The 26,488-nt window shown below is 43.3% G+C and overlaps 1 protein-coding gene and 1 pseudogene across 3 annotated transcripts; one reads left to right on the forward strand and one right to left on the reverse strand.

The window, feature by feature from the left end:
* The first annotated feature begins 3,252 nt into the window (after positions 1-3,252).
* LOC116869046 lies at positions 3,253-4,635 on the forward strand (annotated as a pseudogene).
* Positions 4,636-18,651: 14,016 nt separating this feature from the next.
* NABP1 (nucleic acid binding protein 1) lies at positions 18,652-25,996 on the reverse strand. 3 transcript variants are annotated; one of them, XM_032860196.1, is made up of 6 exons: positions 25,546-25,991; positions 25,134-25,272; positions 22,651-22,722; positions 20,954-21,029; positions 20,458-20,524; positions 18,652-19,260 (listed from the first exon to the last, which is right to left on the reverse strand). In XM_032860196.1, exons 1-6 carry the CDS (start codon positions 25,634-25,636, stop codon positions 19,091-19,093), a joined length of 615 nt encoding a protein of 204 aa, XP_032716087.1. In that variant the 5' UTR covers positions 25,637-25,991; the 3' UTR covers positions 18,652-19,090. The 3 variants fall into 3 exon arrangements, with proteins under 3 accessions (XP_032716087.1, XP_032716088.1, XP_032716089.1); XM_032860197.1 differs by lacking the exon at positions 20,458-20,524 and having other exon boundaries at positions 25,546-25,996; XM_032860198.1 differs by lacking the exons at positions 25,134-25,272; positions 25,546-25,991 and adding an exon at positions 24,573-24,716.
* Positions 25,997-26,488: the final 492 nt, after the last annotated feature.

A 26,488-nucleotide genomic window follows, 5' to 3' on the forward strand; every position in this document is an offset into this window, starting at 1 on the left:
CAAGTTTTTATAGACCTCAGATTTTGCTCTTTTTTCTTTTTTTTTTTTAACCTGTTGTAATACCAAAAGAGATCGATGAGTTTATGATCAGTCTTGTTTTCACCATGCCTCCATTTCTCATTATCCCCAGGACTGTCTCCTCAGCAAAGAAAACCCTGAAACACTCCTGAAAAGCACATGAAGGAGAAGCTCATTTGCATGGGAGTAATGATTTAGTCCTGTGAACTTTTAATTTGCATAATCCCCTTGCCTTTCCCCACTTTCTTAAAGTCTTTGATATTTTTTTCCCTCCAAATGACGGGGTTGGGAGGAAGAATTAAGTCAGCATCAAAGTTCTAGCTGTTGTGTTCTCAGCTATTACATTAATCTTTAAGATTTTCTCTCCCATTTATTAAAAATCAGTGATCATCCAACTTTACACAGAAATCCACATCAAAGTTAATTAGAATCTTGGGAGTCTAATGTTTGTCTCTTCCTTCATTAATTTCTAGAAGCTTGAAGCAAGCCTCTGTGTGTGATTGTGGAAGAAAGGAAAAGAGGAGCCAGTAGACGTGACCTGCCAGTGACTGGATTCGGAACTGGACTTAAGCTCGCTTAGTGCTAAGCACCGACCCTCTCTGCGGCCCACATGCTGGTCTGGTCAGCCTCCTGGGGAACGGAGGCAAGCCCTGACCCCAATCTGAAAGATGGAGGATGACGGTAAGAATTAAGTAATGGAGAATAGAGCTGTGCTTGCTAATTTCTTTTTCTCTCCCTCCTCTATAATCAGGAAAAGCAGCCAATTATTCTTACAAATTGACTTTCTCTCCTTCCTTCCTGTGAAGTTTGAAAAACAAAAATATCGTGCAGTTTTGCAAAACTTCTACTGGAAGCAGGGGATGGGGACGGGGCAAAGAGCAGGAGATAAGATAGGAGTAAGAGGGAAGTGATCGTGCAACAAGACGCTTTTATATTTGGTTTTCCAAAGTGTACCTGGACACAAAATGCAGGGAAAGGACGTGAGTGGAACACGGAATTCGATCTCATACACTGATCAGCGAGTGAGTCACGACAACGTCTGTGGGACATCATTGGGTAATGCTTTAGGAGGTTTGTGGGGAAATCACATAAAACAAACTGAGAAAACTAGTTTTCTTCCCAAACTGTTCCTGAAAAGTGTAGAGGAATCTTCCAGGGTATGTTCTTATTTTTTTAAAACTTGTTGCATTAACATTCTAAAGTCTAAAAATACAACAGGAAAGCCAAGAAACTCACACGTAGGCCCCACGAGAGGCTTCCATCACCCACCGATGAGACCAGTTACAGTTTTAAAGCGTAATTAATGCATTTCATACTAGGACATTTGAAACCACTTTTTATGAAGTCCTATATTTCCATGCTATACGTGAGAAGATAATTTGAAATGGACCAAAAAAGTCAATGGACCCAAAGTTACTGAGTGTGACCCCCTTGGAGGGCTGATGCAGGCACTCGGTGCCCTGAGAAGTGTTCCCCAGCCGGAGAGCTCTAGGAGGCCCCCCCAACCCAGGGGCCACCACGTCTCTGCCTGTGCACACGCTCCCCCACTGTGCCCCGAACTCAGCAGGGAGCACGCCGCCAGCCGGGAAGTCCCTGAATCACCAGGTGAATCCTGAGATGCAGGTAGGTAAACAAAATAAAACGAAACAAAAACAAAATCAAAACAACAAACCACCTCCAAGTGCTTTGGCTTGAGCAGTGTTGGACCGGCCGAGGAGCTGGTGCTCCCAAGCAGTGTGCTGTGTCCGGCTCAGCGCTTTCCCCTCATCCTCAGGATCAAGGACACATTCCCAGAAAGGCTGCTACGCTGTATTCAGGACTTCCTCCCACCCTGATGACTAAGGCTTAGTTCTGGGTCAGGCTCCACACGCTCACCTCCCTTCCTCCCAGGACATCTCTCACCCCTTCCCACCGCCTTCCTCTCCCCCTCAGAACACAAGTGTCAGGCGATCTCACCAGCTCAACGCTCCCCAGGAACCAGCCAGCTCCAGGTCATTTCCCAGGGGGCTCTTCTGCCTCCTGTCAACGAGAAATACAGCCAAGCTGAAACCCCAGAAGGACTGATAATTCCGAGGAAGGGACCGGGGGAAAAAACACACACAGAAGGTAATGGGACTTTCAGCCATACCGACGAGTGGCCACAAGATTGCCTCGGATCAATGTGTGCTTCAAGCCATTACGCCGCATGGCGAAAATGGAGGGGTAGGAACGGGCACAGATGGTTCGAACGCGACATGCAATTTATAATATCCACACTTCTCACCTAAGGCCAGACAGGACCAAACTAATGCTTCAAAATGTACGTAGCCAAGTTTGTGTTCTTCTGGCGGCTGTATCACATCTCCACGCATTACTCTCTCATCCCCTTGAGATATGAAAAGGGCTGCTCTCCGGCATCCCGTTCCTTCTGCAGATGCTGCCCTTAAACTTCACCTTTCTTTTTTTTTTAATCTTTTTTAAGATTTATTTATTTATTTGATAGAGATCACAAGTAGGCAGAGAGGCAGAGAGAGAGGAGGAAGCAGGCTCCCCGCTGAGCAGAGAGCCCGATGTGGGGCTTGATCCCAGGACCCCGAGATCATGACCTGAGCCGAAGGCAGAGGCTTTAACCCACTGAGCCACCCAGGCACTTAGCCGCCCCTAAACTTCATTTTTCAATGCTCAAGCCACCCTGCTTTTAAGGAGCTGTTGTTGTTTTCTAAGAAACAAAATGATGAACACTGAATTTTGGCACGCCCTCTGTGCAACACTGATTTGACACATTCAAAGAAGACACTTGTTTGGGCTCAGTATGTACAATAGAAATCATACAGAGGAGTCCTGCTTTATGCAGGGATAGCGTCTAAAGTCAGCGTATAAAATAAAACCATACAGTGCCCAAGTTTACTGAAAATTCCCTTAAACTAATTTAGAAAGCATAGTTTTGCAGCTACAGCCCCGTGCACTAATATGCAGCTGACCCTTAACAGCAGGGGGTTATGGGCGCTGACTTGCCTGGGCGGTTGAAAATCCACACACGACTTTTGACTCCCCAAAACTTAACTACTGATATCCTGCGGTTGACCAGAAGCCTTGCCAACAACATGGACGGTCAATGAACACATATTTTGTATGTTTATGTATTATATTCTATATTCTTATAATAAAGCAAGAGAAAAGAAAATAGGGACAAGAAAATACATTCACAGGTCGCCGTTACTCTGAGGAGAGAACAGTCGGTAGAGGGGTGCCAAAATGCAGAGCAATAAAACCTTTAACTTGGAGAAGCAAAACCACACTCCAAGGAAGCATCATCAGCATCACCACCAGCAGCCACCACCAGCAGCCACCACCACCACCAATACCTGCAAATGGGCAACAGGCCAGCAGCCAGAATGAAGGCTTGACTATTGACCTGAAGAATTTTAGGAAACCAGGAGAGAAGACCTTCACCCAACGTAGCCGGCTCTCTGTGGGCAATCTTCCTCCTGACATCACTGAGGAGGAGATGAGGAAACTATTTGAGAAATATGGGAAGGCAGGCGAAGTCTTCATTCATAAGGATAAGGGCTTTGGCTTTATCCGCTTGGAAACACGAACCCTAGCGCAGATTGCCAAAGTAGAACTGGACAACATGCCACTCTGTGGAAAGCAGCTGCGTGTGCGCTTTGCCTGCCATAGTGCATCCCTTACAGTCCGAAACCTTCCTCAGTATGTTTCCAATGAACTGCTGGAGGGAGCCTTTTCGGTGTTTGGCCAGGTGGAAAGGGCTGTGGTCATCGTGGATGATCGAGGAAGGCCCTCGGGAAAAGGCATTGTTGAATTCTCAGGGAAGCCAGCTGCTCGGGAAGCTCTGGACAGGTGCAGTGAAGGCTCCTTCCTGCTAACCACGTTGCCTCGGCCTGTGACTGTGGAGCCCATGGACCAGCTGGATGGTGAAGAGGGACTTCCAGAGAAGCTGGTTGTGAAGAACCAGCAATTTCACAAGGAGCGAGAGCAGCCACCCCGATCTGCGCAGCCTGGCTCCTCTGAGTATGAGAGTGCCACGGGCTGGAAGGCGCTCACTGAGACGGAGAAGCAGCAGCAGGACCCAGCGGACCGCAACGTCAGGGAGGCTCGTGAGAAGCTGGAGATGGAGATGGAGGCTGCTCGCCATGAGCACCGGGTGATGCTGATGAGACCCGGCTTGATGAGGCGCCAGGAAGAACTTCGGAGGACGGGGGAGCTGCACAACCAAGAAGTGCAAAAACGAAAGCAGCTGGAGCTCGGGCAGGAGGAGGAGAGCAGGCGCCGTGAGGAAGCGATGCTGCGGCAACAGGAAGAAATGATGCGGCGACAGCAGGAAGGATTCTAGGGAACATTCCCTGATGCGAGAGAGCAGGAGATACGGATGGGCCAGATGGCTACGGGAGGTGCTATGGGAATAAACAACAGAGGCACCCTGCCCCCTGCTCCAGTGCCCGCTGGCGCCCCAGCTCCTCCGGGACCTGCCGCTGTGATGCCAGACGGAACCCTGGGATTGACCCCACCAACAACTGAACGCTTTGGCCAAGCTGCTACAATGGAAGAAATTGGGGCAATTGGTGGACCCCTCCTGCATTCAGCCGTGCAGCTCCTAACAAACGTCCCCGATACTAATAAAAATTTCAATGTCTAGTTTCTCAAAAACCCTTTAAAGAAGGACCCTTTTTGGACTCGCCGGAATTCTGCCCTGGAAAAGTATTAGGGATTCCTCCCGATAGTTAGGTCCCCCTTGCCTCTACTACTCTGAGGGAGTTTGCTGGAGGCTGAGGGCAAGGGAGGGGCGATAGTTAACACATCGGTTCAGTGTGGTGTATCGTTTAACTAATCGGTTCTGTGTGGTGCATTCCTGAAGTCTCATGTGATTGTTGAGGGCCTGGGGTGGGGGGAACCATGGCAAAATGGGTCCCGTTAGAGCCCCCGTTAATCTTGATCATTCCATCCTTTGTCCATCCTGTTCTATTTGGTTTCTCATTATACCCTTCAACGCCAGAGACACTGCCACATACACCACAAAAACAAATCCCGCAGTGACCTTAGCCCCATTGTTCCATTCATTCACAGGTGGGAATTCAGGCAAATGTCCACAGAGGTCACAGACAACATACATACGGTTCTGTTATATCCCATATATTACCCCTTCATGTCCTAAGGAAGACATTTTCTCTTAGAGATTTTCATTTTAGTGTATCTTTAAAAAATCTTGTGTTAAGTTGCCTCCATCTTTTTTCTTGGGTTTGGACAACCCAGGAACGGCCCTTTTGTGTCTATGATGTTGCTGTTCACAGCTTTTCTTGATAGGCCTAGTACAATCTTGGGAACAGGGTTGCTGTATGCTGAAGGTCGGACAGTAGCTCTTAGCCTTGCCTATCTTAGGTAGTTATTCTGTGCATTTTTTTTTTTTATTGGTGTACCATGTTTGATTTGTCCCTGATATCTTTGGAGTTTTTCTGAGAAATGGAGCGGTAATACAGCATCAACTTATTAAAATACATTTTAAGCCTTTAAAAAAAAAGAAAGAAAGAAAGAAAAGAAAATACATTCACAGTATCATACTGTTCTTGTTGAAAAAAAAAAAAATCCACATAAGTGGACCCAAAGTTAAAATCTGTATTGTTCAGGGATTAACTTTGTATCACTTACAAATGATTCCACTTAATATATAAGAGACATGAAAAATCATTTTCAAAACCTTTAATTCCATAAGAAAAGAGAGTGAGAAGTTGGTATTCTTCACAGAGTTCTAGATGAGGTAGTGGGTTTGTGTTAAAGTGTGTGTTCTATTAAAAAAAAAAGAAAGAAAGAAAAGAAAAATAAAAACAAGACCTATGTCTTTAAGAGCTAGAATCCCATAAAGCAGCAAGAAGCTCCACTCTGAGAATCACGCAAGAACTGAGACAAACCCGGGGGGCACCAGTTGTGGGTGTCATGGTGGATGCTCCATTACTATGAATATCGGGGTCTTTCTCTAATTTCTATCTTGTTTTTATTGCTGTGTAGGCTGTGTGCTTGCTAAGCCAAGCACTTGGAGTTGAATATTCATAAATTAAATGTGTACGAAATGCAACTCCACCACAGAAGGAAAAAATTAGACATCAGGTTGATGACCCAGCACTGCTTGCTTGTTTATCTATTTAATCTAGATCGGAAGTCTGAGTCCTCGTGTCCTGGGGTTGAATGCTCCTGCCGCCGCTGCCACGCACAAACAGATGTGCACACACACATGCACATGCATGCTTGTGCCACACACACGCACACACACTATTACCGCCAGAGGGACGGTCAATGAAACATCCCCCCGCAAAACCACCTGTCCAGGTTCCTTCAACTTCTTCCCACCAGTTGTCAAACTCCTTGGCACCTACAACTCCCACCTCGCTGTCTCTGTGGGACAAGAGCTCATCACCATCATCACCAAGATGTCTTCCCGTGCCCCTGGCACTGTGCTCCTCTAGGGCCCCCTGTTCCCGAGCATCCTGCCCCCACTCGGTACCCTGCTGTTGTCAGCTCTTCTGCGAAGGCCACCCCTTCGCCCCCCACCCCAGCACAGCTGGCAGAGCCTCTGTGATTGCTGGGTTTGCTGACTTGCCAACGCTACCACTGCCTCTCCCCAGAAGACAAGAAGCAGAGGAAATCAGGGTATTCTTAGGTACTAGCAGGCTGTGTCCTTTGAAAGTCCAAGGTCTGAATGCCCAGATTACATGGAGTCCTGGCAATTCTCCATCAGGTGGGTGGGAGGGGACCTCGCCAGCAGTAGGACAGATTTCGGGTGATGACAGAGAAGTCATTAACATGAAATAAAACCAAAAACACACTAGCATAGCACTTAGAATAGTCTAGGCAATGTTTTAGTGCTTTATATCCATTAACTCACTTAAGGCCATTATTTTGGTCCCTTTCAACGTTAAGAATGTTTGTACCTATATGGACTGCTAGCCTCACCCCCAAATTCTTCATAGGAGAAAAATCCTTTTCTCTCTCCTAACCAGTCAGAGGGACAGTTCCTTTTCGCCAGGCAGATGTGTTTAGATCACACTGTATTGATACCTGGCTTCCCCAGATACTGGACAGTCCTAGATTGCTAGATTATAATGTACAGCTTTAGCTTCCTAGGGACAGATATTATGTCCATTTACATTTTTTTAAGATTTTATTTATTTATTTATTTATTTATTTATTTATTTGACAGACGGTGATCACAAGTAGGCAGAGAGGCAGGCAGAGAGAGAGGGGGAAGCAGGCTCCTGCTGAGTGGAGAGACCAATGCGGGGCTCGATCCCAGGACACAGATCATGACCTGAGCCGAAGGCAGAGGCTTAACCCACTGAGCCACCCAGGCGCCCCTCCATTTACATTTTTAAGCTTTTTTATAATTAAAATTAGTAAGAAGTGCTTTTACATTAGTACATACATTATGCATATGCAATTATATGTTTATCTGCTATATGAACATATATATCTCATAAACCTCTCATATATAAACACGTATCTATCTCATATATCTCTTATGTATATATAAACAAATATATGACATATATATGAATTAAACATATGTAAAAATAGAAGAGTATAATGAACCCTTGTATAACCAGTCCTGTCTTCAACAGTTACCAACATGTGAATAATCTCATCTAGACGCCCACCCACAGAATCATTTTGAAGCAAATCACAGACATCCCATTATTTCTTCCATAAATACTTCCGTATACGTGCCAGTTATCAGTTTAATACTCGTCTGCTGGGAATCCACATTCTTTGTTCCAGTATGGATACTGGAGCTGGACCCCATAAACATTCTCTTTTGCCGGGAGGCAGGATGTTAAGCCTGGTCTGTAGAGGGCACCAGAGGGACACTGGAAGAAAAGGGGCCTCCTGGAGGTTCCACGGTCCCTGCTTGTCCCCATAGCTGAAAGCAGCTACAGCTCCTGGGAGGCCCAGTGTCGCTCAGTGAGCTCTGCGGGCATTTTAGCCAGCTTCCCAGCCGGTCTCACAGTGTCCACCTGGCTTCTTCCCGTGGAGCTGTGTGGCTACCCCTCGCCGGAGGCATGCCAGTGAACCACTCCGCTGTCAGCAGGCAGGAATCCAACCTCTTCAAGGAGAGCCGGAGCTCATCGTTAGAGGGTGACTGGGAGAGGGAGCCCCGTTCCTCCCTTGGATGCTCTGTCTCTCCCCTAGAAGTAGTGGCTGCTCCTTATTTCTCTTCTGGCCCTATTCGTTAGTGTTTGCTAAAGGGGTAACCTTTACAGTTCATCTCCTGTTACTAATAATTCCATATATTAAACTCTCCCCATTCAAACTACTGTGTGGTTTCCATCTTGGCTACATCAACTCCTACAGAACGTAACTCCAAAAAATACAGACTCTTTTAACACACCCGCAAAACCATGTCACACTTAATCAATATCTAATCACTGCTCAGACTTCCCCAGCTGTCTAATAAATTTTTTTCTTTTTACTTAGTTGTTTCTTTTCCAGTCAGAATTCGAATAATTCATTTGATTGATATTTCTTTTAAGTGCCTTTTCCACAAGCGCCTGCCCTCCCCGCCCTTGTTTTCCTTGTAACTGGTTTGTTAAAGAATCAGGGCTGCTGGACTTGTGATTTCCCACGGCATTCTTCCACCCCGTCCTCTGTGCCCCGTACAGCCCACACTCCAGCAGTTGGATCTAGAGACTCGGACAGATTCAGATCCAATTTTTTTTCAAAGAATATTGGTGATAGTACTTCCAATGGCTTCAAACGAAGAGATATACGATGTGTGGCTATCTATTTCTTGGTGATTGATCAGGGAGGTCCTGAATTGTCATCTAGATCCATCAAGAAATTTCTCATCAATTATCCGAAAATAATTTTGGAAAAAGTTGCTTTTTAATTTTTAAGGAAATGCCTTTGACTTCATAGTGTTATTTCCCATTCAAATTTGTAATTGTTTAGAATTTATCATTTTACTTAGCATCTTTGATACATCTTTTCATGACTCCTGATACCATTAACAAAATTGTGCATTTTATTTATCTTGACTGTATAAACACATATGTATAATAAATTCAGAATAAAAATATCACTAACAATATTTTTTCCTAATTCATTTTTTAATTTAGGATATATCCACTAAAAATACATAGAGAAAGGATCGTCTTTTTGCAATACTTGAAATAATTCTTCTCTGTTGCCGTTATATATAAATGAATAAATTCATTAATTTCATTTTGCTTTAGCTTTAGATATGCATTTTGTTGTGATTTTATACATATGCATGTTATATGCAAACCATTTCTATGATTCTCAAATTATATCTACAAAACAAGAAGTATTTAGTGAAATTCAGTTTCTGTCCGTGTCCCCTTCCTCTTAAGAAATAATTTTTACTTGCCAATTCCTTCATTTTCAAAATGTAAAGCAAATAGTCATTCCCCTTTTTTAAAAAAGGCAGCACACTCTACTGTTTTATACCTGCTTTTTTCACTTTATATATTCTAAAAATCACTTCATGAAAGTATGGAGAGATATTTCTACCGCAGCTGCTTAGTATTCCACGGAGTGAATACACAGTAATGTGTTCGACCATTCCTTAATTGGCAGACCTGAGTCCTTTCCGCTCTTTTGCTGTTATAGGCAAGGCTTCAATAAATACGCCTTTTTCTATTTTTGTCAATGTGTCTTTAGCATTGTATCAGGTAGCTTGTGCTACATACAGCACACCACCTCAAAGCTTAGCGGCATAAAGCAACATCACTATTAGCTCAAGACTCTGCAGGTCAGCAATTTTGGCAGGGTTTGGCCCCATCCTTCCTTCTGCTGCTCTCACTCGTGTGACTGAAGTCGGCTGTCACCTCAGCCGGAGCTGGATCATCCCAGATAGACTCATTCACGTGCCGGGAGTTTGGCAGGCAATCAGCCAAGTTGCCCTGAGCGGCCTCCCATCCTCCAGGAGGTGAGCCAGCATTCATTTGTGTTCTCATGGCATGCTCAGGGTTCCCAGCACACCAGGAGAGAGCAAGCCCCAAAGCTCAGGTACTTCTCAGTTTTTCTCCTTGCATTAAGTTTGCTCCTGTCCTACGGCACTGGACAAGTCCTTTGTCCCTGAGGAGACTGCCCAAAGCTGTGCAGATAGGCAGGGGTATTCCAGCAGCCACTGCAAACAGTTGGCCACAGCGATAGATGCCCCAGAGGCAGGATGGTTGGGTCACAGGGCATAGTCAAATGTGAAATTGCCAAATCCCAGCCCTAACCCTGGAGATTAAACAGTTTGCGTTTAAATGAAAGTGTCTGTTTCTCATAGTGTCACTCAGAGTAGGTTTTCAAACTTTTATATTTTTACCAATGGAAAAGTTGAGGAATAGTATCTCAATGGCATTTTAATTTGCAAATCTCATTATGAAGTTGAAAATTATATTCCTTTCATATGCTTAGGGGGCATTTGAATTGTGTGTGTGTGTGTGTGTGTGTGTGTGTGTGTGTGTGACTGCTTATATTTTTTTGTCCATTTTTCCAGAGACAGTGGTTGTCTCCACTTTTACAAGTTTATTTATGTATCAGGAATATTAGCCCTTTTTCAGGGATATAAATTACAAATATTTTGCCAAGTAGTCAAATTTACTAATCTTTAATGTTTCTGGATTTTGACCCATTGTTAGAAAACTCTTCTCTATTACCAAGTAACGGGGGACTTCATCCACGGTTTCCTAATATTTGGGGGGTCAGGGGCAGGTCTCCAATTATCCCATTTTCCCTGCAAATATAGGACCTATCATAGTAGACTAAACTTCTTTAATTGGGTCTGTATTCGGTTGACATTTAAAGTGCGACCAATCTGGGATGCCTGGGTGGCTCAGTGGGTTAAGCAGCTGCCTTCAGCTCAGGTCATGATCCCAGCGTCCTGGGATGGAGTCCCACATCGGGCTCCTTGCTTGGCAGGGAGCCTGCTTCTCCCTCTGCCTCTGCCTGCCACTCTGTCTGCCTGTGCTCGCTCTCTGTCTCTCTCTCTAACAAATAAATAAATAAAATCTTAAAAAAAAAACAAATAAAAATAAAGTACCACCAGTCCTAGGTAACAATACAGAAATTCTATATTTCCACACTCCACCTTCCCCTTTGCTGTAGTATAGCTGAATCTACACTGCCTTTTAAAACCAAAGCAAACTCCGTCTCCCGCCCAGCACTGTCCAGTGAAGTCAGCAACAACCTCCACGCTTCCACATCGACAAGTAGTTAAAGTACAGGCTTTGCGGTGTGGGACTCTGTCAATTGCTGGTAGTGTGATATCAGGCAAATTACTCAGTCCTTCTAAATCTTAGTCTCTACCTGTAACATGAAGATAGCAAAACCTCCCCCGACAGGTTCGCTTAATGAGATCATCAAGGTAACTCACTAGCACAGTACTGGCACACAGTAACTACTCAGCAAATTACAGGTAGCCAATTAAAGAAGCAGAGGAGAGGAACCTTAAGCACCAACTAATGAAAAAAAGAAAATGTCTAAGGTTAGGAAATGTGGGGTTTAATGCAGAAATAGCTTTGTTGGCAGTGATTAATCTGTCATATTTGGACGCCCCCGCAGGAATGCACACATAAGCTGGGGAAACACACTCACAATTGTACGTTTCACTCAGGGATGCTTTTCTGTAGCCTGAGCAGTAGGTCTTTGCTTGGCAAGTAATTGATACAATCTTGAGTATGCCAACTCCAATTTCCTAACTCTGAAAAGGGAAACCCTAAGGAGCAGAAGACATTTTTGGAGAGCTCATACCTTAAGAAAATTAAGAGTTTTTAGAATCAAAACCTGAAGAGCTGAGTCCCTGACCTGAAAATACTGAAGTTGCGGTGTTTCCTTTCTACCCTGGCACTCAGGGTACTATCTACACCTGCTACTTCTTATCAAATCCACCCAGACTCTCCCCACCTCCTGGAGGGCTGCTCAGGACAAAGTGGGAAGTCTCAGGTAGCCAACTCCTTCTAGCCCCAGTCCTAGCGCTGTAAGTCCTCCTGCTCAGCTGGTCTCATTCCAGCAGTTTCTGCCTCAAGAACCTAAGACGCTGAGTGTAAATCTCAACAGGGAAAGAAAAAAAAGATATTAAGGGCAGAGCTAGAGCTAAATTTTTTTTAAATTTTTTTTTAAGATTTTATTTATTTATTTGACAGACAGAGATCACAAGCAGGCAGAGAGGCAGGCAGAGAGAGGGGGAAGCAGGCTCCCCGCTGAGCAGAGAGCCCGATGCGGGGCTGGATCCCAGGATTCTGAGATCATGACCTGAGCCGAAGGCAGAGGCTTTAACCCACTGAGCCACCCAGGCGCCCCGCTAAAGCTAAACTGAAATGAGACAGGATAAAAAAAAAAAAAAAAAGTACCAAGTCTTAGGATTACATTTTCAAGATGAGTGAAGCTGGGTTTGGCAGTATTCTGGCATCGTTGGGATTTAACTAGAGCTGACCTTGGCACATACGAAACTTTCCCCTTTAGTTGATCGAGCCCTACATCCGGCTCCCTTCTCAGTGGGAAGCCTGCTTCTCCCTCTCCCACTCCCTCTGCTTGTGTTCCCTCTCTCACTGTGTTGCTGCCAAATAAATTTAAAAAAAATTTTTTTTTTTTAATATCCGAAGAGTTCACTGCCCCTGGGCCATGCAGAGAGGGGTTCACTTGGGAAAGGGCATGAGAAAACTTTCTGCGGTGATGGCAATGTTCTGTACGTCTCAGGAGGAGTTTGAGTTCCAGAGGCATGGGCATTTATCAACACACACCTAGCATGTGTGCATTCCTTTGTATGTAAATTCTATACTAAAAACGGCAACAAAATACTGAACGTACTAGTGCTGAACAGGGAATAAACTTGCTGAAATAAATACATATCTGTTCACTTGAATATATTAGAAACGGACGGATGAATGAGATGGATGTGATGAAACTAGTCAGATGTTAATGAGAAAATCTAAGTGGTTGATGCACAAATGTTTACTCTAAAATTGTTCAACATCACTGTATGTTTGAAATTTTTCATGATAAAATGTTGGGAAGTTAGTGCTGGATCAGAAGCAAACAAACTCGTCTGCATGCTGGGGGGCACATCAATTCTGAGGACAGTCACTGGGAATACGGAATTCCTTCCGGCGTACCCTCCACCCTCCCCTTGGCCATTGACCTCTCCTCTGGCACAAACCCTGGCCAACATGTCCTCCCTCCTCCTCTGTGCTTTCATAACCATGCCCTCACCCTCTGGGCAAAGGTGAACAGAAAAACAGCACAGGGCACTCAACTGTTGAGCTGACCTTTGTGAAGACTCAACCTTACATGGCCATCAGAAAGAACCTTCAGCGTGCGTACCTTCCTGCACGAGCAGAATGCAAGAGCTTGATTGTTCACAGACACACACATGCACACGCGTACAAAAGAAACCCAACCTAATTGCAGTAACTAATATAAGTTGCTTAATATTTCAGATTTTAAATTATGAGAGATGACCTTCTCAGGGCATGAAAAAAATGATCCGTATTTGCCTCTCATTTACATTGTTCGTGGAGAAAGAGCTTAACATTGGTTGAGCCCTGGACATGGTTGTGAGGTTTGCATACATTGGTTCATGTAGTCCTCAGAGCCCATTATCCTCATTTTATAACAAGGCTCATAGTCACGGAGCCAGTAGACAGTGGATCTAGGATTCAAACCAAGATCTCAACTCAAAACTATTTTTCACCAAAGCACACTGTCATGGACATTTAGAATAGGTTTCATCCTGCAAAGCTAACATCACTACAGGAACAACATCAGTCTTTTGGCTAGGATTATACAAAAAAAAAAAAAAAAAAAAAAAAAAGGCAGTTTCATGTTCTCCTTCAACTGCTTTTACCCAAACACCACCCACCAAAAGGTATTTTTGAGTTTACACTCCCCACCAGTGTTGTTGACAAATGTAGCAAGAACACAAAAGTTGGTGTTTCCGTAGCTTCTACAGCTTTGGGGAGCAGCTCAGGGTTTAATAAAGCTGCTTAAGGGAATTTACTTTTGATGTCAGTGTTGCTAGTTCATAAACTAGAATTAGATGGATCCATTTCTGCCTAATGATCTTCTACATCATGCTGAGACCATCACACAAAAATTCTTATCCAGTGGACTGAGGGAACATTTCCTCCACGTGTTAAGCCACATTCCTGAACCACAGAACTATGTAGTCATCACCCAGTAGATGGCACTAGCTCTGTTTTTCCTCCGAAGGCAGTCCTGGGACCTAGGTCAGAGGTCATCTCCTACTAGGGTTGTAAATGTTTGAAACAGACTTGTCTCCATGGCAATCAAACAATGCCTTGCATATTATTTGTGGAAAATATTTAGCTGTGTGCAGAACAAGACTGAGATCTGTAAGGGGGGGGTGCTCTATCAGGCGTTCTTAGGAGAGTGTACCGTCTCCAATCCCACTACTTCTCACTCTGCCAGCCTCTCTCCGCATAATCAAGAGGGGACTGAGGAACGCTCAGGTGGAAGAGGAAGGGGGCTGCGATAAACATGTATTTGCTGAGATAAGCAGTAATAAAATCTATTTTCAAAAAAGCTTAACAGAAACCTAGGGTGAAAAAGCTTTTTACTGTGTTATAGCCCCAAATGAAGTCAGATCATTATAGATGAGCGGATTCAAATAGACCTAATTCGAGCAATTCTACGTGAACCTTTTCAAAACTCAGCAGCGCTCACATCCAGAGGCCATACGCACAGACACCACCTGCTTTACTCAGTTCTGCTCCTCAGGGGCATAGGCTTCCAACTCTCTCTCCGTTTTGCAAACCAGAACTGTGGCATATTCTAGCCTAACTGATAAAAGAAGCTACATATGCATTTCAAAACAGCTGCGTTGGGAGAGAGATCAAGGGCAGGAGACAAAAATCCTCAGGGTCTTACTCCAAGTGCAGCTCTACCACTCCTGCACTTACAAATCCTCCTCCTGATAGAACAGAGAAGCAACTCGTAGTTCCATCAAGTTCCAGGGGGAAAATCTATCGCAGGCGTGGAAACCAGCATGTCAATTTCACTCAACATACATTCAATATATGGATAAGAAACTGAACTCTACATTCAAAAGATTTTGATGGAGTAAAACAAAATTCAACTTTTGCTTGGAAATCATTTAAAAAAAAAAGTTTCTGAAGACATGCCAAGGGCTTCAGCTGAGGTTGTAGGGACACGTGGTGGCAAGGGCTATGGGGTGGTAAGAGGACTCTGAGACTCCTGGGGTCTACTGCAGCCTTGGGCTGGCATAGTCCTCGAACTTGGGAGCCACGCTGGTTGTGGGCTACCCATCAAGGCCTTTCAGAAGGCTTAAATGCCTGTCAAACATGTTAAATGTTCCTTTTGCTACATCACACCAGTTACCTCATAGTGGTAAAGAGCCCCTAGGAACATCTTTGGGTCTAATGTTCTTAATGAAGAAAGTGCTAAGGCTTATTAGGGACAGTCTATGGACTTTTCTCTAGTCTGTTTCTTAGTCTGCGATCTGTGCTTTAAGAGACATCGTTCGACCCTTTTAGCTCAGAAACCTGGAGTAATGTGGTTATAGTACTTAGACACAAACTCTGGTGTATCCCCAGTAAAGCAAAGGAATTGGGAAAAGAGTTTAATAGGCCTGGGAAGTAAAATGTTTTTCTAAGCTTCTCCCTCAGGGCCTTACAGCATACCACTCATGACAGTGCTATTTTCCAAAGGTCACAACTGATTTCCTCAGAAGCATACCTTAAGTCTCAATCATTACAATGACTTTGTGAAATGAGGGAGTGTTTCTTTACCCTAACATGTAATCATTGGCTGAAGCCTGGTTTTCACCACAGCCAAGTACACCTGCCTTTACCCCTCTATAACCCCCTTTTCTACCAGAAATGTGAAGACATTCTCATCAGATGGGGAAATTAAAGAAAAGGCAAGAGAGATTTTTACAAAAGCCATCATAGGGCAAGTAGTCCCACACAGCCGCCTAGAGGCTGAGACACTGGGCAAGTGCTCCGTGTGGACTGCTTTCCTGTGGTTTCCAAGGTTTGCTGTCGGAGAACCTTTCCAAGTACATCAAAGAAAAGGATCTTACGAGTCACTGGAGCCTAAGGTTTCGTGGAGCAAACAGTACTTACTTTCACAATAGAAAAGGGAAGTCATTTGGGTAACTGGAATGCCAGATCTATATAAACTGAAAACTGCCATTGTGTCTCCATGCTGCTGCAGAAACGGCCAGTGTGCACCTCTGAGAACACTTTGTGGGGCCACGTAACCAGCTTCCTAGACTTTAAATGTTCTCAATACTGCTGTGATTTTTTTTTTACTAACCTCCCATCTATTTGTTCTGCATCATCCCTTTGGCATTATTACTAAACCCAGCAAATGTAACATTCTTTTAAAATGTTAATAAAAAAAATACAAATGACAAGGATTCAGTACTACAAATATTCAGGGAATCAAGTTAAACTGTCCTCACAGTTATAGCAGACTACCTGCGGGGGGTGGGATGGGGCCACAGACCCCAGCCCGCAAGAACAAAGCCAAAAAGAGGTGGTATATATAGGAAAACCTGTGTAAATGCCTTTGGGAAAGCACACCGCAACCTTCACTATTACTCATCATTCTCTGGCCTTGTGAGGTTCATTCTCCCGTCTCTGTATTGTAGCCACCGGCCAAAATCCTGTCCCAGAGAGCAGAGGCCGGCTGGCTGACCAGACTTGAAACTACTTCAGAACTGTTTTGTAGAAATGAGATGGGGCCCAATTCTAGTAGGTGTGTATTTCTAAACTAAGTGGTTTTGTCTTTGGTAGGTGTTTAGACATTTAAAAATTCACAGGTGAAAGCACCAGGGAAGAGGAAGGTAGAAAACTTTCTTCCTCTTCTTGTTGAGAACCGTCCAAGCAGACTGTGGGGCAAACATTCGTTATGCACTGTAATTCCCTTTGCTTTGGTTTTGGAGGCTTCCCTTAAGAAAAAAGAGATCTGTTAATAAATGGTAACACAGAACAAGAAGATTATTGAGGCAAATGTCAATTACAAAATTAACAGCTTAGATCGTTCTCTATTTAATCTCAACACATTAAAGGATAACAGTATTTCCACACCTAACGCTGCATTTTCTTCTATTCTTGAGGTATGATCAGATGACATTTTGACTGCCCATTATGTGCCAGAAATCACCCTAATCACTTACGTGGAAAATCTTCTGTAACTCTCTAAAGGGATACTATTACTTGTTTTTATATTTGTGGAACTTAAGGCTTATAGAGATCTTAAGTGTAATAATTTGTCCATCATAGGTGAGGAGACAATGGGCCAGGACTAGAAGCTCAGCTGTCCCACCTGATAGTTTACTTTTCTGAAACTCCAAAATTCTTTTAAAATCATCTTTAACACCATATTCACACAAATAACTTGAGTATTATTGCTCCTACCCCTACTTAAAGAAAAACTTATATGCTTTTAGTAAATTTTTACTTCCAACATGTTTTCTTGTATCTTAAAAAGATATTAGTCACAAAGCCAAATTCACTGAGTTAAGGCTAAAAGAAAAACTTCTAGAATATATAAACCCTAGTTACCAAAGTACTATGAACCATGAATAAGCTCCTTGAGATGACTCATCACCAACCCCTTAACTCCCCAGTGTCTCACACTCAGTGTGTACAGCAATTCGTTAAGACACACTGAATTGGAGAAACAAATATTCCAGTACCAATTTTCATATTCAAAGGCTATGGCGTTTTTAGAAAACAGAGTCTACTTAAATTGTGATTTAAGGTAGGGACAAAAGGCGATAAGCCCAGAGCTAAGCAGTCCCCAGGTTGAAGTAATCATTACAACTACCGTAAAATTTACTGGCTCTCCATTGCAAATCATTGAAAGAGCGAAAATAAGGGAAGTCCGTTAACATTAATGCAAGTTTTATTGGGGCTAATTTGGAAGAACTGAATTCCAACAAAGGAAAAATTTACCAGTTACCCAAGCACTCTATAGTAAAAAGTGGGAACTGGGTGTCATTTATAACACATAAAGAAATTCTACCTTTACATTTCTGAATAAAGCTGTATGCACTTCTTAGAGCCGTTTAACTTTGGCTGGTAAGGCTTTGTGAATTGGGTTCAGAAACTTGGACAATACTCACACACATTTTTCAAATAAAAGTTAAGTACCTAGGATTTTTCACTCCAGGATGAGTTTCTGCAAGTACCTAGGACACTCTAATTTAAGACTGCGTATTTCTACATGAATTCAATTTGAATTGCCTTCATCTACGTACCACAATTTTTTAAAATAATTAGATCAGTATATATTATGACTTTTTAACTCCCTCAAATTATACTTTAATATGTGACATAGTAGTTTCAAAAAATAAATATTCAAGGCCTCGGTTTTAAGTTTCCCTTCAGTGTAATGCACAAAGTTGACAACAAGTATTAATAGGACTACCCTAAAATAAATGCAGCTTTCTTATAAAAATTCCTTGTTATAATACAGTTCCCATTCTACTCCGTAATTCTGATAAAGAATATATTCTTTTTGGTAATAAAACAAGAGTTTAGAAGATTCAGTCCTTGGAAAATCCTCTTGGCAGTCACTCAAATGAAGAAGTCAATCATTCCTGGAGTCACAAACACTCAAAAACTGCTATTACCACTGACCGAGTTTTTTTGTGGGGGGTTTTGGTAGTTATTGCTTCAGTTGGCAATACCTGAATTTAAGACAAAAGAACATCTCCCACTAAGCCTTACTTTAAATATTACGAAATGTATATGGAAGACAGACTCATAGAGGCTATAATGCTGATGTCTTAAGAAACTCACCCACGGAACAGGGGCGTGTTTTTAGAGGATAACCATTGATCTTTTTGCCCTAAAAATAAATGCCCCTACTTTTCAGAGTCTTCCCATTCTTCAAATTCTTCAACAGGAGACTTGAGCAGCTTAACAGTTTTGCTATAAGAACAATCCACTCTTGTTAACAAACCCAAAACATAAGAGGAAACCGATAAAGGACACAGTTTTCACAGTTAACGATAAATAAAAGTGCAGTAAGTGTTCAAGTAGGGTGTGTAGTTTAAAAACTACATGTGAGTACTGAGCATAGGTCATCTTTTAAAGGCTCTCCGAGGGTCCCTGCCATTACTTATTGTGGTCATGACTGTTTGATTATTAGCTGTTCCTTGTAGCTGTGAATTTGTAGGTCCCCGGCCATTGCTTCTACCAGCATATGAAAACTGGCATCCCCTTGATTCTGGGCCAGCTTGAACCCCATTTCCTAAAAAAGAATATAAAAATTCATCACCATTTCAGACACTGATATATAGTAACACACCTATTTGAAGTTCTAAGACATGTTTACAAGTAGTATTAAAGAAAACAAATGCCTTCATTTTTAAACTACTGGAAAAGACTCAATGTGCGTTCTGAGTTTTCCAAACATGTAATTACTGTAAACATATTAACTTGATGCTGTATTAATATGGAGAAAGAAATAGAACAGTTTGGGGAACAAAATGAGAAATTAGTGAAGAAAAACATAGTAGTGCCCTGCACCAATATTGTAAGGGAAAAAGAAGAAAAACGTAAAATAGTGTATGAACACTGGCATTAGGTTCAAATACGGTTAATTAATTCAGAATGGACAATGTAATTCTAATTTTTCAAAGGACAAGACAGCAAAGTTTCCCACAATGTGAGCATTACCAGCTCTGCCAAAACATGCACCCACCGGGTCAAACAGAACTTGAGCTGTCCAACTCAACTCCAATCCCAAAGCTTTTCCTCCGTAATAAAAACTTCAAAAGACACAGCTGAGAGACCCATTAACGTGCCCTCTGAGAGTATTTGAGGGGTAAAGGCCAATCTTTTAAAGAGGCAGCTATCAGCACGTGTGAAAATTTAAGGTGAGCTATTCAAGATAAAAGGCTTTTGGTGTGCCAAAATAAGCAGTAATTTTCCATCTATTATAAATAATCACCAGATTATAGAAATTTTGTGAAAAAAAAAATCAATGGAAAACCTATTACGCATCACTAAAACAGATTTCTTATTATTATTATCAGCCACTGTTTAAATACAGAATGTGCTCTGGAGGTGGGTGGGGGTGGGTCAAACAGGTGAAGGGGCTTAACAGCACCCGCATCCGTGAGCACTGACCCGTGGATTGCTGAACCACTACACTGCATATGTGAAACTAATAAAACACGGTGTTAACTACAAGGAATTTAAACAGATAAATAAAATACATGTGTACAAAAATGTTTTTTTAAAAACAAAAGAATATGCTCAGTAAGTTAGCTTAAGAGAGTATCTGCTATTTAGAAAATCACTTCCTGGGGGATTCCCTGTAGACTAGCAGCTCCCTTTTAGTGTCAATGCACACCTAATGACCGTTTTCTTCTAATCTTTCATAAGATACACTCGCTTAATTTCTTAACACCTGATCACAAATATGAAAAAAAAAAAATCTTACCCACTGGTCCAAATGTACCTGTACCCATATTATTATTCATGGAATTATTCTTCTGCTCATTGTGTGCCTAAAAAATATGTTTTTAATTTAACGAATTGAAGATTAAAAAAAAAACATTATTATAATAACAAGTTATATCCATTCTTCAGTTTTGTTTTGTTTTTTTAAACAAATTTTTAAAAGATTTATCCAAGTCCATTCAATGTTACTATTCAGGAATGTTTCCCAAACCTTTTATAGCTTCTCTTGTATCTTACTGTGTTTTTCTGAGATTCCTCCCTACTGCTCGAAGTGCTCAATGGCACATATATTTAACACTAAAGATATATGTATATATACTCACAAAATATACAGAATGAAAATGACTTTATATTCTTTTTAAAACTGTCCTCATTATTTCTGGGTAGGACAGGGTTGAACACCTAGCCAGAGAATTATAGTACCCTGTCAAAATTAGTCTAATCATATAAACAGACTATACATTTGGATTAATTACCCCTCTGCTCTGTTGTCCTCGATAATCTGGGTTGGGTTCACTGAAATTTGGCACTTCTGAATAAACCATACAAAATCTGAAAGAAAATAAAGCACACATTAAATGATTCCTAAAATAATCAACCTTTCTTTGCATAACATGCATAACTTATAGGAATGAAGAATTTAGGTGTTAAATGAATTAACTAAAAAGCAACATGTTAACTATTTATACAACGAAAACTTGCTAAATGCTATGTTCCATAAAAAACAAAGTGTTCTAAAATACTCAGTGGTCCACAATATGTAAAACATTCTATTTTTTATTTTAGTTCTTCTGTTCTGCAAAAACTAAATCATGTCAAAGACCAAAGACACAGAGACACTCTCTGTGCTGTTTTTCCGCATAGATGGATGTCCCTGAACCGTGTTTAGGGTTCCAGAGCGGTTTTTCCAGCAGTGGTGATGGATTTGCACTGACCCACTCACACACTCCCATCCAGTCCCTCTTTTGACCAGTCACTGTGAATCTGCAAAGATAATCATTCAAGGTTAAGAGCGGACCCTGCAGGCATGATAAAGACATGTGGCTATTAGACAACAGTTTATTCGATTGCTTCTTGTAAGTTGACTATAGCATATATGAAGATTACACATAAGTATTTACTTAGCTCCTCACCCCATAAATTAATTAAAATCAGTTTTGGTATATCCTAGACTGACCCTGACAAAGTCAAGTCAAGGAAGAATCGAGTGACCTCCACTGGTTCTTCACATAACTGACCTCTTTCTCCATATACATGAAGGTCAGGAAAAACCCCACGTCTTTTGATGATACTGACGCTAAGAGCTTTCATAACAAGTTGCTCTAATACTGCTCTAAAAACAAACGTTTTCTCCTCGCAAAAGCGAAGTGTTACCAGTTTCTGATCTTTAAAAGCTAGCAAGATTGCTTATCTTTTCCCAGCAATTTTATCCCTGCCGTGTAGAAGAACATTTTTTTTGTGTGTGTGCCGTGCATGGCTTCTGTAGGTCTTCAAATATCCTACACACAGAATGGACTAATGATTTGGCTCATTGCCAACACGATACTTTATGAACACATCCCAAATGTCTAAGCTAATATGGAGGCTAAATTACCTTTACACCCCTAGAGAGGATGGCTCCTCCAAGTCAGGGTGGAGATTACCAGGGTAGGAGTATATGGAAGCTCGCATTGTGGCTGCCTGTACGGTACCTAGACTGTGGATAAATACAGGACTTCAATTGTCATCGCTGCAAGTCCTTTTACCATGAGTACATATTCACCCATAAATGAAAAAAGAAAATTTAAACTGTTGGCCTGAAACCTAACTTCTTACCTAGCTTCTTCTTTGGCATTTCACCAGAAGACAGAACCTATTTAAAACTGCACTGTGACACCTAAAAGATACGTGTTCCCAAACTCTACAGAAATGGCCCCACTGGGGCTCATCTCAAGTGAAACGTCATGCTCTTTGCCAGGGAAAACTAATCTTCTCAACCACAGGAAACAGCATGGATGGCTGTTAAGCTGGTACGTACATGCAAAGTTGTTTTTACAGCAAAGCTATTGAAGGCATTCGGTTTACCAATACAGAAAAACCAAGAAGTTTATCCTTTATAGTTTATACCTACCAGTTACTCTGTAGACATTACGTGTAATTTATTCACTTATAGGAAATGCATTTGAATACTTACTCCCCAATTTTTTGAAGTTCTCCACCCCTTCCAGTGTACAGCGTCAAACATCCTTTCCACATGGATGCATACCTAGAAAGGGAAGAAACATCTGTTCTGTAAAAATACATGTATTTCCTTCTACTTAAGTGAAACTTTATACTGTATTTTTTTGTTATCGGGGTGTAGGTGGACATCAAATTCTGTCTACGGTAGTAAATCAATTAGCCTAATTTGATTAACTTGTTACTTAAAAACGAACAGTACAAAGTCTACTGCCAAATTTTGACGTAATTATCTAAAGTATAACCAACCCTAGAAGACAGAAAGTCTTGTTGCAAAGCAAGCATTGTTATACTCCAAAGATCACATCTTCAATTAACAAAAGAACTTTCAATTGAAGAGATTCAAGCAGAAATTATTTCTCAATCATAGCATATATAGATCAACACAAGTGTGTACTTTTATACACATTTACTTGGTCTCCTCAGATTATTCAATAAAATAGTTTTTCCTTTTTCTCTATAAAACACATAGGAGGATTCACGAGCTACTGAAAATTTGGTAAAATTTAATCAAGGGCCTAAAAAAACAATCACAAATCTCACCTATCTGCCTTTCCAAACCTGCAATCTTTAGCATCAATTTAGCTGAACAGATTATTTACTCTGATTAACTCTGAGAGTGCAGACAGCATCATTAAATATTCCTGCACAAAAATCTAGTAAAAATGTAAATTAAACATTGTAAAATCAGTCTAAAATTTGGTTTTCAGTGGTTCTCTATAAACTACAATGATAACTTTAGGACCTAGAATGTTAAATTATAGAGACACCTGGGTGGCTTAGTGGGTTTAGCATCTGCCTTTGGCTCAGGTCAAGATCCCAGAGTTCCAGGATGGAGTCCCCAGGCCTGAACAGGGCTCCTTGCTCAGCAGGGAGCCCGCTTCTCCCCCTGCCTACCACTCCCCCTGCTTGTGAGCTCTCTCCCTCTGACAAATAAATAAAACCTTAAAAAAAAATGACAAATTATAATTAAATACTGTTAACTAAGTAGTTGTATTTCATTTTTTAACATAGATTAATAAAGACTAGTTAGTTCCACATTATACATTCCTCTTTAGTAAGGGTAATCCACTAAAGACTCTTATGTTATAAAAAAAGCAACTTAGAAGAAAAACAGTGCACTAATATTTCACCTTAGTAATGTAAAACTTAATGCATGCTGAGAAAAAATTTGCAGTTTCAACAAGTAAACATTTAACTTGCATTTGTTTCAGGAATGAGGTCAACAACAGATACAACTAGAACTGAAGGGCCTTACAATAGGCCAGACATGTTATTTTTTAAGTAAGGTGTAATTAATCCCATTTTACAGATGAGGAAATTACCAAAGTGTAAAAACCTCAAGGTCACATTGAAGTTACACAATAGTGGGGTTTCTTTAGTTTTGAATTTTCCTTTAAATTATACTCCTTGAAAATCTATAAATACTATATGGAACTTGATTTTAGTTTTTCCACAAATTTTTTGACAGACATCCCTATGTATTTTCCACTGACTACAAATTAATGAGATATCTGAAATGAAATGCTGTTTACACTACATTAGATAGATGCGAAATATTCTGGCAGCCAGAAAAACTTCAATTATGCTAATCCGCACCACACCCTCCTAGGCAGGAATTCTCTTTTGTGTCAGCTACAGATGTGGACGTTTAAAGACACAATTAGTGTCATGAGTCACTGCAGGAGAATAAAATGTCTATGCTCTGACTCTCACTTCCTTCTCTGAGGACACTCTGCCTCACTTCCTGAAGCTGCTCTGAGGCCTGGAGGTATTATCAAAGGGCCTACCCAACCTCCAGCGTTCTGGGTGATCTGACACTTTTCTTCCTGCTGAACATTTTTCTGCGTATCATTCTGGTTTGTGCACTCCACTGACCTTACAGCAGCAGGCACCGGAAGTCATCTTCCAGAATGTGCCTTCCAGATACTGTGAACTTCCCTTAACTTTTCCATTCTGGTACAAACTTGACATACCGCAGACCTGCTAAACTGTCCAACTACAATCTGATGTCCTGTCTAAACAAAATACTGGCAGGATTTCAAAAGCCACTAAAAAGGGGGAAAAGCTAGAAAAGTGCTGACAACTGTATTAAATAATTTATTTAAAAAAAAAAGTAAGTAGTTGGACTTATGCTAATTTTACCAATCTACAAAACACACTCAGTAATCCCAAAAATGTATTTAACCATCTGTTTGACCTGTACACTGAGGGAAAGTGGGCTAGATTCCAGGGTCAAACTGACTGCTTTCCTGGGAGGGTGCTCTATCCCGAAGCTGTCCACTACCCAAAATGACCATCAAAGGGTCCCCAAGCTGCGCGGAGGGCCACCGGGCAGACAGGGGCTCCAGCACCTGTCAGGGTCCCCTGCCTGTGATTGCAGGCTGTCACCTAGGAAGCCTCCCCCCGCCGCCCCCCCCCACCCCGCTGCACACCTACCCTCGGGTCAACCGAATAATGTCCCCCGGCTGGATAAGACCTCCGATTTCATCCCACACGGAAATAGTGATGCTGCCCGTTTTGTCTGCCACTTTGCATGATCTCACTTCATGGCCGTCTTTGGTTTTGGTCACGCGTCCTGCGGAGAGTTAAAATCGCAAGGGGGAGGGGTGTGTTAGGTAACGAGGACTTCAGGGAGGCTCGAACTCCTCCTCCGGGACCGTCACGCCGTGGACAGGGGGCAGGAGGTCGAGCCCCGGGGTGGGGGGGGGCACCGGGGCCACGTGGAAGGGGGGAGGGGTGGGGGCCTCGCAGAGGAGGAGGAGGGGAGCCCCGGGCTGGCGGCGGCGGCGCCCTCCCCTCCTGCCCCAGCACGCGCGGGGCAGCGGGGTTGGCGGCGGACCCCACTTACCTATCTCCAGCACAATAAAGACGACATTTAAGTTTTTCAGTCCGGGCTTAATGTCTTTTATGAAAAGAGGAGGGTCGGTGCCCCCGTTCATACCGAGGCAGGTGCGGCTACGGCTGCGGAGACGCGGGTGGGCGGAGGGGACGAAGCCTCCCACCTCCCGGGCCGGGGCGGGGGCGCAGGGGAGACCCTGGGCGGGGGCGACGAGCGCACGGGCAGGAAGCGGCCGGTCGGGGACCAGGGACACCAGCCCAGACGGCACTGAGTGCCCAAAACGGAGACGGAAAAAGGGGAAAAGGCTCCCGAGTTTCAAAGAAAAGGAAGAGGCGGCCGGACCCAAGCGCGCTGCGGCGGGGCGGCAGCGACCCTGAGCCGGACGGACCCCCTCGGACAAAAGGAAGGTCAAAAAAGGCAGCGAGGGTTTGCCTCCGCCCGAGTCCCCTCACACTCGCAACACACACGCGCGAGCGCGCGTCCAGCAGGTCCCAGGCTTCGGGAAGGGACAGGCTGTGACAGCGAACCCGGGGCCGAGACGCGGCAACCACGCACGCTCCGTCCCGAACAGCGACTGCCGCACGCGCCCGCGCGCCGGCCGGACCCTTACCCCGGCAGCCCCGCCCCTTGTGACGTCACGGGCGTCGGCACGCCCGTCGCCGGGCTCGCCCGGCCCGCAGGAAGGGAAGCGAGGGGTCCGGAACCGGCCGGCGTCGCACGCGCAGCCTCCCTCGCTCCTCGCGGGCTGTCCGCTCCAGCCCCGCCCCCCGAAGCCGTCCAATGAGGGCCCCGCCCCGCCCGCCCCGCCCGCCCCGCTTCCGCCGTCGCTGAGCCGCGTCCGCGGTGCTCGGCCGATTTTTGCCGGCTCCGGGCGGTCGCCGAGCGGCGCGGGGTGTCCTTGCTCCTTTCTCGCTGGGAGTTCGGCCCTCCCCGGGCGCTTTAGCCCGTCGTC

The sequence above is a fragment of the Lontra canadensis genome, unplaced genomic scaffold (genome assembly GCF_010015895.1).
Source record: "Lontra canadensis isolate GAN:19392208 unplaced genomic scaffold, GSC_riverotter_1.0 scaffold18, whole genome shotgun sequence".
NCBI lineage: Eukaryota > Metazoa > Chordata > Mammalia > Carnivora > Mustelidae > Lontra > Lontra canadensis.

Excerpts from the sequence above, each read along its gene's own strand:
- NABP1 (XM_032860196.1), bottom strand. The coding sequence starts at position 25,636 with ATGAACGGGGGCACCGACCCTCCTCTTTTCATAAAAGACATTAAGCCC. Across the intron at positions 25,273-25,545 it reads CTTTATTGTGCTGGAGATAG|GACGCGTGACCAAAACCAAA; the intron begins GTAAGTGGGGTC and ends AACTCTCCGCAG. Across the intron at positions 22,723-25,133 it reads ATTATTCGGTTGACCCGAGG|GTATGCATCCATGTGGAAAG; the intron begins GTAGGTGTGCAG and ends TTCCCTTTCTAG.